General features: G+C 51.1%; 4 protein-coding genes across 4 annotated transcripts; 2 read left to right on the top strand and 2 right to left on the bottom strand.

Moving 5' to 3' along the window:
- Positions 1-2,061: 2,061 nt before the first annotated feature.
- Positions 2,062-2,623, top strand: BO95DRAFT_355294 (putative prefoldin subunit 2; the record flags this gene model as incomplete). The annotated part of the gene is made up of 4 exons (XM_025582241.1): positions 2,062-2,101; positions 2,166-2,256; positions 2,335-2,527; positions 2,591-2,623. The coding sequence occupies 4 exons, from the start codon at positions 2,062-2,064 to the stop codon at positions 2,621-2,623; spliced, it is 357 nt and encodes a 118-aa protein (XP_025445612.1).
- A 2,681-nt stretch (positions 2,624-5,304) lies between these two features.
- Positions 5,305-7,321, top strand: BO95DRAFT_26601 (nuclear transcription factor Y subunit beta). The gene is made up of 4 exons (XM_025581545.1): positions 5,305-5,810; positions 6,186-6,296; positions 6,360-6,487; positions 6,584-7,321. The coding sequence occupies exons 1-4, from the start codon at positions 5,651-5,653 to the stop codon at positions 6,845-6,847; spliced, it is 663 nt and encodes a 220-aa protein (XP_025445611.1). The 5' UTR covers positions 5,305-5,650; the 3' UTR covers positions 6,848-7,321.
- A 284-nt stretch (positions 7,322-7,605) lies between these two features.
- Positions 7,606-10,562, bottom strand: BO95DRAFT_471321 (acetamidase regulatory protein). Its single transcript, XM_025589584.1, has 3 exons — positions 10,279-10,562; positions 9,026-10,205; positions 7,606-8,971 (listed from the first exon to the last, which is right to left on the bottom strand). Exons 1-3 carry the CDS (start codon positions 10,337-10,339, stop codon positions 7,882-7,884), a joined length of 2,331 nt encoding a protein of 776 aa, XP_025445610.1. The 5' UTR covers positions 10,340-10,562; the 3' UTR covers positions 7,606-7,881.
- A 433-nt stretch (positions 10,563-10,995) lies between these two features.
- BO95DRAFT_439805 (TatD family hydrolase) lies at positions 10,996-12,355 on the bottom strand. Its single transcript, XM_025585807.1, has one exon. The coding sequence runs from the start codon at positions 12,260-12,262 to the stop codon at positions 11,084-11,086; it is 1,179 nt and encodes a 392-aa protein (XP_025445609.1). The 5' UTR covers positions 12,263-12,355; the 3' UTR covers positions 10,996-11,083.
- Between the last annotated feature and the right edge of the window lie 236 nt (positions 12,356-12,591).

Below are 12,591 nucleotides of genomic sequence, written 5' to 3'. Positions count from 1 at the left end.
TATGCTTTGCCAGGCCCTGTCCGACCGGCACGTCCCGAGCGCTGGTTGGCGTTGGCCTGAGAGATTGGTGTGATCTGCAGCGTGTCCATACCCATCCGAGGGTTGTATACTTTCAACTTAGAATAGCCCGAGTCCACCACGAACATGATTCCGTCGACCGTCAAACTGGTTTCAGCGATGTTTGTGGCAACAATCACTTTGCGCACCCCGTTCTCGGCCCGTTCGAAGATTTTCGCTTGCTGCTCCGCAGGCATCTGACTGTAAATGGGCAGAATGCTGAGCTTTGGTGGATCGTTCAGTAGCTTTAGCCGTTCGTCCACCAGTTCGCATGTAGCCTCGATATCCTCCTGACCTGTCATGAAGACAAGGATATCACCCGGTCCTTGCGATACGTGAATGGCCAAGACCTGCTTGACCGCACTGTCCACATAGTCTTCGCATGGGGTACGCGAGAAGTGGACATCAACGGGGAAAGTCCGTCCAGGGATGATGAATTCAGGTGCGCCGCCGTAGAATCGAGAGAAGCGTTCGGCGTTCATTGTAGCCGATGTCACGATCAACTTAAGATCCCTGCGTCGGGCCAGCACCTTTTTCAAAAGTCCCATGAGGACATCAGTGTTAAGAGCTCTCTCGTGCGCCTCATCCATGATGATGCAGGAGTATTTATCGAGGTCCTGCTGAGCCAACGATTCTCGTAATAGGACGCCGTCAGTCATATACTTGATGACCGTCTTGCTACTCGTACAGTCCTCGAAACGGATCGCATAGCCCACCTCTTCTCCCAGGTCCACCTCCATCTCCTCGCTTACTCGTTTGGCAACACTCATAGCAGCCACCCGTCGAGGCTGCGTACACCCGATCATTCCAAACTTCGAATAGCCGTCTTCGTGCAGAAACTGTGTCAGCTGGGTCGTTTTACCAGACCCCGTTTCACCGACGACCACCACCACCTGGTTATCTCGTATCGCCCGCAGCAAGTCCTCTCTCACGGCGAACGCCGGAAGGAACTCTCTTTGCTCGCGGAGCGTCTTGCTCTTGCTGAATGAGCTCTGCCCACCCTCGTCCTTTTTCAGGTGTTTGGCAAACTTGTTTCCGCTCTTGTATGCCTCCTCCACGGGCACTGCGACCGCACTGTCCCCCTCGTCCTCCTTGACACCCATCAGATTTCCGAGGGCCGTGCCCGCCATCGTTGTTGCTTCCTGCGCCTGCTTCTGGCGTTCCCGCTGCTGACGCCTTTCGCGCACCACTTTGCTTCCCTTGCGACTGAAGACAGCCATGTCACTCTGCGGATCCCGGACAGCGGAGATGGGCTCCAGCTGTTTTGTGAAAATCGTGCGGCCATCGAGGAACGGTGGGCGGAGATCGTGAACCAGCAAATGGACTCGAGTTCCTTCTTCGTCTTCGGGCATGAAGTCCCCATCGAAGTCCCTTCTCTGAGCGACACCGGACGTGAGCATTCGGTTGGTTTCCCAGTTGTCAATGTCCTTGCGCTTCGCGTCGCGCAACGGGCCCGGCAGGTTGGAGCTTTTCAGCCTCTTGGCTGGGGGCATGTCGTCCGGCGCCATTTTGAAATGTTGATGTAAAAGTTTTGGGAGGAGACAAAGTAAACAGCGCAAGTTATTGACTTTTGGAAAATGTCTGCGAGAAGGGCCACAGCTGATTGCTTGAGCCCTCCTGGCGATGAATTGGGATAGCTTCGGAGGCGGATTCGATGGACTATCGGGCGATTGGCGATAGTGTCACCATGCAAACCCTGCAAACAGATATCAAACACGTGATTGATACACAACACCCAATGACGCAGATTTAGAGCTCATTTCGGGGGCAGACAAGATCGCAGTTGCAGTCTAAGTGATTGCACTACGAACTACGATAGCCCAAGTTAAGATTCTTACTGAGCTCCAAGTTGTACGTGGCAGCGCTGTGAGTGGACCCGGATTCAGTATTGGCTTCCAGTTCCCTCTGCCTGGTCCGCCGCCGCCGCGGATATCGAACCAACGCCCCGCATCGCAACTCCAGCCCAGCTTTGCAAGTACGCTGCGTGTACCGAATATCGACAAAATGGCCAGTCAAGCACAGATCAACCCTAAGAAGCAGCAGGGTATGTCTGTACAAGCTTGAGTTCCTGTTCTAATGTTCAAGGGTTTCGTGCTGATCGCTTGCAGAGCTTCAGCTCCAGTACACCAATTACAAAAACACACTGCAGCAGTTAGCACAAAAGATCGGCGATATCGAGCAGGAAGCAGAGGAGCACAAGTTAGTCTTCCCTGCTTTACTCCCAACCTGTTTTAGCTGTTCAAGCATGGATCGCTAATGCCAGCGTGCTGTCGTTAGACTTGTGATCGAGACACTCGAACCTCTTCCCAAGGATAGAAAATGTTTCCGCATGGTCAATGGGGTTCTGGTTGAACGGACCGTCGAAGACGTTCTTCCCTCCCTCAAAACGAATTCGGACGGCCTGAAGCAGGTCTTAGATGAACTGCTGAAGCAATACAAGTCGAAGCAGTCGGATCTTGACAACTGGAAGGTTCGTCATTTCATGCCAATCCTCGTGAGAAGGACCCGCTCTGACCTGGATCTCCCTTTACAGAAGAAGAACAACATTCAAGTCGTACAGCCATAGGAGAACAATAATCTGAGAGTTACCACGGTTCATTGATTACCTTTCATATATCCCTTGGTGCCATCTTTGGAGGTGACAAACGGAGAGCAGGGCAGGAGCAGCATTATTTGGAGCCCACAGCCATCTTGACAGCCTCTTGACTTCGCTTCCATTGCGACATCCCATGGACTGAACAATTCGTGGCTCATGGTATCTGCCATGACAGGACTTTGCCAGTTTCGCTCGCCTAGGACGAGGACGATGGGTGGCAGCTAAACACAAACCAGTACTTTGTTACAGGACGGTCGGGGCCCTGAATGCACTCATGCCTAATTGTTAGGTTCACCTCTGGGGATGATTTCATATCAGGCCATAAAGCTGAAGTCTGAGGCGCTGATTTCAAGGCTTTGATCATCCCTGACAGCAAATAGTGTATAATACAACTTCCGTGCCTTTTTCACCTTGCTTGATGACTCTGCCTTCCAGGGTGCATCGCCACCGGTTCAAATGTTCTATCACTATTGTTACCGCAATCTTTGTCTACAACGCAGGAATTTTAGTAATTGACATAGTCAGAGAGGGCGTCGTCTAGCCAGGAATTCTCCGATAACGCTTATGCAACCCAAGAGAAGGTGTGGCTCGGCTGAGTTGGCCCCTGTGGAACAAGGCGTCTGAAGTAAACATCTGCTGTACTCGTCTGCAGTTGGCCGATTCGAGGCCGGATCACGACAGCTGCACGAAAGCACATTGCTCCTGACTTCATCTGATAGAGTCTTGTTCCCGAGATTTCCTACTGGCTGCTTCATGTCAGCCTTGGGAGTAGATCTGGAACTATCCCGATGCATGTGTGTGTGTGTGTGTGTGTGTGTGTGTGTGTGACACGTTCAATGGCTAGCAAGCTCTCAGCCAACTTTGTTTGACAGATGATCTTCGAGGCTGATATGCCGACCTTGTCCTCTTGGGGAGCGAGTAGCTTGGGTAGAAGCCACCTGGATTCTATGTAGTAGAGAGCGGCAAGTGATGGATGCCCTCATCCACACCTTCGCAGATTGGGCTGCGGAGTAGAACTTTCTGTGGCTTTTGCCTAATCGGCACCTTTTCCAAAAGTATACAGTACTTCATGCCGAGTAGGGCTCTGGAATGTGATGAGACGAAGAGATGCATGAAAGTTCAGGTTCCCCGAATAGATGGCTGGCCCAGATTGTCAGGAAACGCTGTTGATGCCTGACGCCATGTACAGTACACGGTCCGTCAGTCCTCATAGGGCACGTAATGACATAAGAGATTGATACAGTTCAGTCGGCACGGATCCTGAGACAAAGGACAGAGCAAGCGAGGTATCATTATGAGTGCTATGATATCTTAAGGTACTGAGGGAAGTTTGGCCGGCCCACTTGTCCTTGACATTGATTGGAGCATTGGTCTCAGAGGTACGGAGTACTCTATGTATAGAAAGTGATAAGAAGTAACCGATAAACATTTCTGCGCATGTAAGAGCTATGTGACTAGGTCTCTTGAAACGCGATAGAAGTTGCTCAGCGTCAGAATTTGGGGTCAAGCGTGCATGGCACGTAAGAAGTACGAATGTTCTTTGCTATTGTCACTGTCGTTGAAATGGCCTGGAGGATGTTATTGCAGAATGAAAGAAGATAAGGCCGATGGCCAAGAGATCCGGGGCCGATGACGAATGTCACGTGTAATACCGTATCAATACACCCCTCCCTCTCGCACTCCGTGAGCTTGTGAGAAGCTAGTCCTAGAACAGAAAGTGACAGAGCGATACAGCGTTAGAGGGGCGTTATGGAAGTCCTGAGGCCGCCGATGAGCGCTGGTTGCTGGTTTCCCACCGCGGCTCATCGACTCTCAACTTCCTCTCCTCTTCCTCATCGCTCTTCCTTCTCTTCACTCAATCTGGGACATTGGGCGCAACCAAAGTCGTTCATCGTATTCCGCTCATCGCTTCTCTTCGAATAATACTCATCTATCGGGTGCTTCTCGGGGGCAGGAAACTGTGCATTGCAAACCGCGTCAAAGCTCATTGGCGCTTGGATATATTCATCGCGACAGCCAGGGACTTCTGGTTCGCCAATTGAGAGCTGCGCGCATTGCGGCCGTCTCCAGTCAGACCTGCCCTACGCCCCCCTCCCCCAGTGCCTGCCATTGACTGGCCGGTAAGCCTATTACCTTTTCCCTTACATCGCCCCCCCTACCCATTCTCAGCGTCCTCGTTTCTTGCATTTCAGTCCAATCACTGTCGTGCTTTGGCTTGCTTTTCTTGTTGGTATCTTTTGTCGCCCAGCTGCGCAACGTGCCACTGCCCCCCCCCAATCCTGTCTGGCCCACGGTTACTTCCGTGTTGTATTACCGCGTCACATTCCGCCCGCCCTGTTGACCTTCTCCCGCGTCCATGAATGCGCGTGCTGCAAAGAGACTTGAACTTTTCAGCTTGCTGACGTTACTATCGCCTCTAGTTTGACAGCTCTAACGTCATTCAGACAGCATTATTTCCGGAAGACCTAGATTGGGGCTTCTCCAATTATAGCAGGACGAAAAAGAAAAGGAACGAAGCCCAAGATCAGTTGTGTATGTTTCCAGAACCTGCCGCAAGCTTGCCCTTACTTCACTGGCCCTCGAATCAGATCGTCCCATTCAACCCATTGCAGCCAATCTCTAGACCAGCAATAATAATAGAGCAATAACAAACAGAGCCATCTTTCGGACCGTGTCTCGTCATCGCAGTCGGAATAACAGATCCTACCAGGCCGTGCTCAGAACGCTAAGGCACGCACGCACTATCGCGGAAGCGCTGCCAATCCCCCACACGCGTTGTCACAGTCATCCTTCCCCGTTCAGGCTGTTGTGAAGCGAATCGCTGCCCAGCCAGACACACCTTCAGTACCCTTGGCGCGGCTGTATCATAACGTCCAAGATCGAGAATCCACCACGCCCTGTACGCAGCTCTGACGTGGTTTGCCAACAGAGCAATTAGAGACAGCCCTTCCATCCTAAATCCAGTATCTCTGCACGTTCTCCCGACAGCTAAAAATCATGTCGTCGACCTCCCCCTCGAAGGAACCGGAGGTGGAACCGGAAGTTCAGTCGGGTGAAGACCAGGAACAAATGGACAAAGACCAACAAGACTCCCAGGCGCAAGGTCAGGGAGAGTTCGAAGTAAAGGAGCAGGACAGATGGCTACCAATTGCAAATGGTTAGTTGCGTTCCCTTGCAGCTTGTCGCTTCGTCCTGATTTGTGCGTACCTTACCTTCACCTGCTGGTCAACCGCCTTTTGCCCTACTATGATTGCTCGTGCCTCTCCACCGCCTAGGAGGCTGATTCGGTCAATCGTCACCATTCCTTGCTATCCTATTCATCTACCTGCCATCATCTATTTCGGGGATTGATGACCACGAGCCTTTCGGTTCATGTCCCTATTTGTCGTCTGCCACCACTGCCAGCAATCATCCGATTGGGTAGACATGTCTACAGTATGCTATAGCATGCTGGGTGCATTATGCCCATATCCACCTCTTCGTTGTTACTATCACTGCATGCCTGTATAGAATACTGACATTGCCTGTGAAGTGGCTCGCATCATGAAACTAGCTCTACCTGAGAATGCGAAGATCGCGAAGGAGGCCAAGGAGTGTATGCAGGAATGTGTGAGCGAATTCATCTCGTTCATCACCAGTGAAGGTCTGTACAGTCAATATCGTCTCATTATCAGCACTGAAGACTGACTGTCGAGCCTTTGCGTAGCTTCCGACAAATGTCAGCAGGAAAAGCGTAAAACAGTCAACGGAGAGGATATCCTTTTCGCCATGACCTCACTCGGTTTCGAAAACTACGCAGAGGCACTGAAGATCTACTTATCAAAATACCGCGAGGTAAGACTTGTGCAACGCATCTAGCCACTTTGCCCTTGCCTCAACTGGCGAAAGCGTGGTTTGCCTTGAAGAGAACACTGCTGATCTAATCTGCAGACCCAATCCGCGAGAGGAGAGCATCAGAACCGTCCGACAAGCAGTGGGTACAACGCCGGCGGCCCCGTTGGAGGCCCTCCCGGCGCCGGTCCATCCGGACGGCCAGTTGCACCGACGGGTCCGGGGGGCTTCCCTGATACCACGGATGCTGCCAATAACATCATCAACCCAAGCTTGGACCCCTCTGAGCAGGATGCTTCCGCCTACGGCTACCCTCCCATGGTCGGCCAAGCCCACAACGGCACTGGCGGTGATTCTTACTAGAGTAAGCGTCTGTGTGCAGGAGAACCATTCCAACTGACGCAGTGCAATCATAATTGGTTCCAAGGCCATCAACCATATCCCCACGGATGATCTACACACTGTGTCCCAAAATGCACAAAGGAATCCAAGACTGGTTTCACCGTGTATCCAGCCCCTGAGGGCTCACAGTAACATACACGGTTCCTTACTACAAACGTTTCAAATTACACTTCCGGTCCTTACTCCCTTGACAACATAACGTCTCCCCAGGTGGTGCGGCACGAGCATTATGGGGATTTGTTTACTCACGGAACTTGTGACGGACGGAAAGTGGGTGAGATTTTAACTTAAGCAATCCGACAGATTCAGATCTCAGTTCACGGGTGGCGCGCTTATCTTGGCTTTTCACCGGTTGTTTCTTCTGTTACATGAGCTGCGGCTTCTCACTTCCCTGATTTCTCTGGGCACATCAACTGCCTTTTATTGTATTACCCGCTCCGATTCCCAGTTTTTCCTTTCCTTGTTTTGTTCGGAGACTCACCCTGTCTCCTCAATCAGTGTAAAAGAGGCTGTTTTGCATGACCCAGTAGGTCCGGGTATGCTGGTCCCTTCGATCTGGGATCATTTGTATTTATCTGTCTTCGTCGAGTTGTCTCGTCTACACCTATATTCATCTGCTATTCTTAGCTTATTTGTATGGGCACATGCTTTCGGGCGGTGGATCTTAGTGTTGGCAGATAGAATCAAGCTTGGACATCGCTGTCCTTTAGCGCTTTCGCGGCACAACAAGCTGATTGGGGCTAATTTTTGGTATACTGGTTTATGACAATTCCATGTTAGGGAGGCTATGTATGATAAATGCAGAAAGGTCACCGATGTTTCTCGACATCGATGGTGCTAAATATCAATGAAAAGCCGGGACAAAGCAATGAGAGGGTCATCAAGTCATTATCGTTCGCGCACAGTCCATGTTCTCAAGGAATATCCGGGTAGCTTCAAGACCAATGATATGTGGCAATGACGAGTACGCCATAAATACAAGTGCAATGCAAATGTCAGCCGTGCATCCAGCCCCCATCATGCAAGAGATCCGACAGTGGTGTCTCCTGCCAGTAAATTTGACGCCACTCATCTTCCAATTCAGGAAGACCTTCCATGGCCATCGGAAGGACGGGTTGGTCCATGTCAGCGAAAGAGAACAGCTGCCGCCAATCGAGAGATTCGCGGGGGGCGTCCAGAGTCTCTACCGGAGCCATGTTTGCGGCTGGCATCCAGTGATCGATCGCGTGATTCTGTTGAAGGCCCGCAGAGGTAGTGGAGTTTGGAATGTGTGTCGACTCTGGAGTCGGAACTTCGTAGGAGACAGGCTGTTCCTCCTGCTGTTGTCGAGTGTGTGTAGCTATTGTGCTTGTGGAAGAGCTAGAGGATGAAGTATGGGCCACAATCTTCTCCCGTTCTTGGGAATTGCTGAAACCACGGGGTCTTTCAGTTGTAGCCAAGCGAAGATCCTCCTGAAGGCGCTTGGAATCTTCGAACAACCGTAAGATAGTGGTGGCATGTGACCAGTATCCTGCCAGTTCACGAAGCGAATAAGAAGCTGAATCAAAGCGACGAAGGGCATTAATCGCTAGGACAGGATTTGAGAAGCGAAGCTCCACTCGCACTTGTATCATTGCCGTGAAAAGGGTATGAACAGCGGAGTACCAGAGAATCTTCAAGCGATCATGGAGACGAAGTTCTTCAAAAATCGAGGCTATGACACCTGCAGCTGCGCTACAGATTTCAGCATCGTGTGGTCCGTAGTCATCCGAATATGCAGAGGCTCTTGGATGGGGTCGATGTAGTAAAATGAGGAAGTTGTTATAGGTCAAATGAAGCATAGCAGACCATGGATCCATGTCAGATGCTCGTAAGCGTAATTTGTCTGGAAGCTTCAAGGACCAATTAGCTAGGCTCTCGTCGGCCTCTTGCAACACCGCTTTGCGACGCTCTGGGTTGACTCTCAGTCCGAAACGATTGCGAACAATGTAAGATATCATTGTGCAGAGTTCCGAAAAATGAATCACAAAGTCTGTTTGAACCCCACGTCCACATCCTTGAAAGTCTGAAAGTGTTAACGAAGACACATCGGAGTCCTCAAGATTACTAAAGGAGACTGTCAGTCCTGGGCATCAAGTGGAAGACTTCTGGACCACTTACATAGCTTGTGGGCGTCCATATGAGAGAGATACCATGACATCAAATTGGACTAGGATATGCCAAAGCCTCCTCCACATACGGCGGTCTCGTGAAACAAATCGGCTTGACACAGGATTTCGATGCATCCCAAGTCCTGTGGCAATCCTAGCAGCTACGCCAACCCAGTAATGAGCGTTAGCTGAGACATCATCGTCAGGGCTATCAGAGTGCCAAGTCAAAAGTAGAGCGGCCTGAATCATGATGTCGCGGTTTCGCTCGACACGACTATCGAATAACCATTTAGCTCGACGAAAGAAGATCTCTTTCAGTGCATCACGCTCGACCTTTTGCCGAGCTACGTGTGCTCCGACTAGAAGTATTGCTTGTAGAAGCAGGATTGGCGGCGGGTCGGCAGGGTCCCGATTCCGGTACTGTGTCATGAAGAGATCCTCATCTATGATGGGATACCCTGGGTTGACGTGGTCAAAGTAAGCCTGAACCAGTTCATCTGCCAGAGCCGGTTCAGGTAAGGTGACAGCATCCATCAAAAGTTGATCGTGGCCTGTTCTCAGTTGGCGCCGAGGTATTTCGTTTCCAGCAAAGTGGTACACGTCGTCGACTTCGTCTCGCTGTTGGCGGATCAAAAAAGACATGTTGGACAGCTCGTGACCGACATAGATCGCTCGCACACCCCGACGGATTTCTCGACTGCCTGATTCTTCCTCGTCGATCAGTTTCACCAATCGTCTTTCCAAATCCGCATGCGAGTCCTGGTCTATGGAGATCTCCGATTCCGTTGGGTGATGGTATGTCTGGGCATCGGAAGTTGGTGAAGAACAGTGATGCTGTTGTTGGTGATCAACATGGTCATTGGTTGTACGATGGAGCGCATGGACATTGACGAGGGAAGTGGCAGCTGCCACAACGTCCGGTTGAACGTTGCGGAAGGCAGTTGTGAAAGCATTTGGCGGAGCAGCAGGAGAAGCAAGATTTGATGGTTTGTGCGTAGGTTCAAAAGCAGGAGGTGGACGACAGCGAATAGGTACAGGGTTCAAGATTGAGCGTGTAGCTAAGCGTTTCTTTTTCTCATGAATGCGGCAGTCTGACTTTCCCGCGGAGCGGCAATTGGAGCAAGGCAACCCGACGAGCCGAGCATCACAGCGAACTTTGCGCCGATGACAGTGAATGCAGGCGGCAGAGCCTGGCGCAGACAGACATTGATGAGGATCCGAGTATTTAAGAAGCGCAGATGATGAGCCAGAGCGAGTACATACCTGACTTGCGCTTAGTCACGCCATTCCCGGGGGGTGGACTGCTATGCGCTGCGGAGGACATAGCCGAAGCATCGATATAGATTCCAGGTCCGGAGACTCGTTACTTCGTCATGCATAATCAGATGCACGAGAGCAGAAGACGGAGATTATGGCATGATTCAGTCTTCGTAATCAAGGCTATGAGAGATCAAGGAACCAAGGAGAGGATTGAAGGAGTGGTGAAGAGAGGAGAGAGGGAGAGGTGGAAAAGGAAGAGGAAGAGGAAGAGGAAGAGGTCACTGAAGAGGGAGACACGCCGACAACAAGCGGGAAAGCGAGAGAGTTGCAAGTGGAATGTGGGGCAGGAACGAGGCCGGGTCTGGGGGAGTCACGTGGCACGTGCGGAGAAAAGGCCACGGCTAGTGCCTTACTGTATCATGTAGTTTCCAGAATCCGCATGGAATATTAGGCGGGGTGAGATCAGATTGAACTTCCATGGCCCATTCCACTGGTCAAGAGAAGAATGGAATTTATTCCCATCCTTCCCCTTGTCTACACGCAACATACTGGTCCAGGAAGACGGCTTTCTTCCGGTGACTGTGGAAGGAATCAAGCCGACCCACCGGGATAACCTTTTAGTGTCAAATTTGAATGACTCCCTTATCAAGCAGCCCTATCAACTGTGTGTGACTGGCTCACTGCCTGGATCAAATGGGCCCTTATCAATTCATTCCACCCCCAACAAATGCTTCTTTCAACAAACTGATACGATAAAAAAAATCATGCTCTAGCCATGCATCTCTATTGCTCTCTAATTGAGCTCATTCTAACCGTAAATGAAGCGTTTCCAATTGTTTGCAAATTGCTGAACTCCCTGTTCCAAAGCCCAACCACGAAGCTCGCAAATCTGCCGGCTGATCTGCTCTAATAGCTCGTCCATCTGTGGTCCGGCGGTGTGCAAATCGCTTTCAATGAGGATTCTATCGTCGGGCAGAGCCTTGATAACGTTCATTACCTTCTGAGATGAAGGGTTGCTGAAATTAATGACTGCGGAAAACGAGAAGTAGACGACGGAGGGATTCGATGGATGCAAAAATTGCTTCAACGGGTCCACAGGTCCCGAATACGAGTGCATGCAGATCCGGGGTGGAAAAGGAAGCGGTCGCTCGTTTGCTTGCGCCGAGTCCGATTGCTTCTGATTTTCTTCTTCATCACTCTCAGCAGAGGAATTCCATTCGTTCTGCCGACGATGTCTCTCCCGCCTTGAGACCAATTTCTTCTCATGGCCGGACCAAAGCTTCTTGAACAGATCAAAGACCGCCCCATGTGCTTGAACACTGTGCACAGAAACCGGTCGACCTAGCTCCCCGGCAAGACGTAACTGCGCTTCAAGGACAGCCTTCTGGTGGCTCAGCTGCACCCGATGAGGGCTGAGAGTCCTGCCCTCACGTGAACCGGGCGTCACTGTCTCGTCCCGCTTCAGCTGGTCGTCTTGGGTCCACGCATTGGGCAGCCGAAATGCGCGATCAAGGCCGATTTCGCCCACAAGGGAGCTGGGATAAGCCTCTAGGCGTGAGCGCGTGTCTGCGACCAGCTGCGAAAGCGGCTTGGGGTCCGGCAAGGAGGCGATAAACTCATCTTCCGGTGCCGGTGTAAGGACTTTCTTGTAGTGTTGTGCCTTTCGATCGTCCCGCGGAGAACTGTCAGGTTCTGCAGAGTCTGTAACGTCGTCGAAAATCTGGTGCGAGAACCACGGATGCCAGCCAAAGCATGGCAGCACAGGCGGTGGTTTTGTGCCTGTCGGATCAATTTCATTTTTGCTCAACGACATCGCAGTTTCGAGAACCAAATCTTGATCTTCTCCCCGGGTAGCCATGACCGTCAAGGTCGTTGCTTTCATTTGTGGAATCGTTTCAATTGACGACATCGTATCGGTGGGATGGCAATGAGCGTCGTAAACACCCAAGTACCACGGAAACTCGTCATTGTGCTTTGTGTCTGACATTTACACAACAATAAGATGGTGAAGGTGGCGAGTAGCAGGTAGAGAGACTAGGGAAGACGGAAATCGGAGATGATGGGCGGTATTTACAGTACGAGGATGAGGATGTTGTTGCAGTGACGTAACAGTATCGGGTTCATCAGAACCAGAACAGGTAGCGCACTAGCTACTGCTATACTTCATGTATTTGCTAGGATTTAATAATCCAGGTACTTCTTTCTTTCTCTCCCTGAAATATTTAAGCCTAAAATCACAGGCTATGGGCCAATTGCCACAGCAGTGCTGTATTAGGTGTCAAATCTTCCATGCCTGGGGCAGCCGGTATCACATGC

Source organism: Aspergillus brunneoviolaceus (assembly GCF_003184695.1).
Source record: "Aspergillus brunneoviolaceus CBS 621.78 unplaced genomic scaffold BO95scaffold_11, whole genome shotgun sequence".
NCBI classification, from domain to species: Eukaryota; Fungi; Ascomycota; class Eurotiomycetes; order Eurotiales; family Aspergillaceae; genus Aspergillus; species Aspergillus brunneoviolaceus.
This window is presented reverse-complemented; position numbering and strand designations above follow the sequence as displayed.

Coding starts and splice junctions, on each gene's coding strand:
- BO95DRAFT_26601 (XM_025581545.1), top strand. CDS start 5,651: ATGTCGTCGACCTCCCCCTCGAAGGAACCGGAGGTGGAACCGGAAGTT. Junction 5,811..6,185: donor ATGGCTACCAATTGCAAATG/GTTAGTTGCGTT, acceptor TTGCCTGTGAAG/TGGCTCGCATCATGAAACTA. Junction 6,297..6,359: donor CTCGTTCATCACCAGTGAAG/GTCTGTACAGTC, acceptor GCCTTTGCGTAG/CTTCCGACAAATGTCAGCAG.
- BO95DRAFT_471321 (XM_025589584.1), bottom strand. CDS start 10,339: ATGTCCTCCGCAGCGCATAGCAGTCCACCCCCCGGGAATGGCGTGACT. Junction 10,206..10,278: donor CGTGACTAAGCGCAAGTCAG/GTATGTACTCGC, acceptor TGTCTGCGCCAG/GCTCTGCCGCCTGCATTCAC. Junction 8,972..9,025: donor TATGGACGCCCACAAGCTAT/GTAAGTGGTCCA, acceptor AGTCTCCTTTAG/TAATCTTGAGGACTCCGATG.
- BO95DRAFT_439805 (XM_025585807.1), bottom strand. CDS start 12,262: ATGTCAGACACAAAGCACAATGACGAGTTTCCGTGGTACTTGGGTGTT.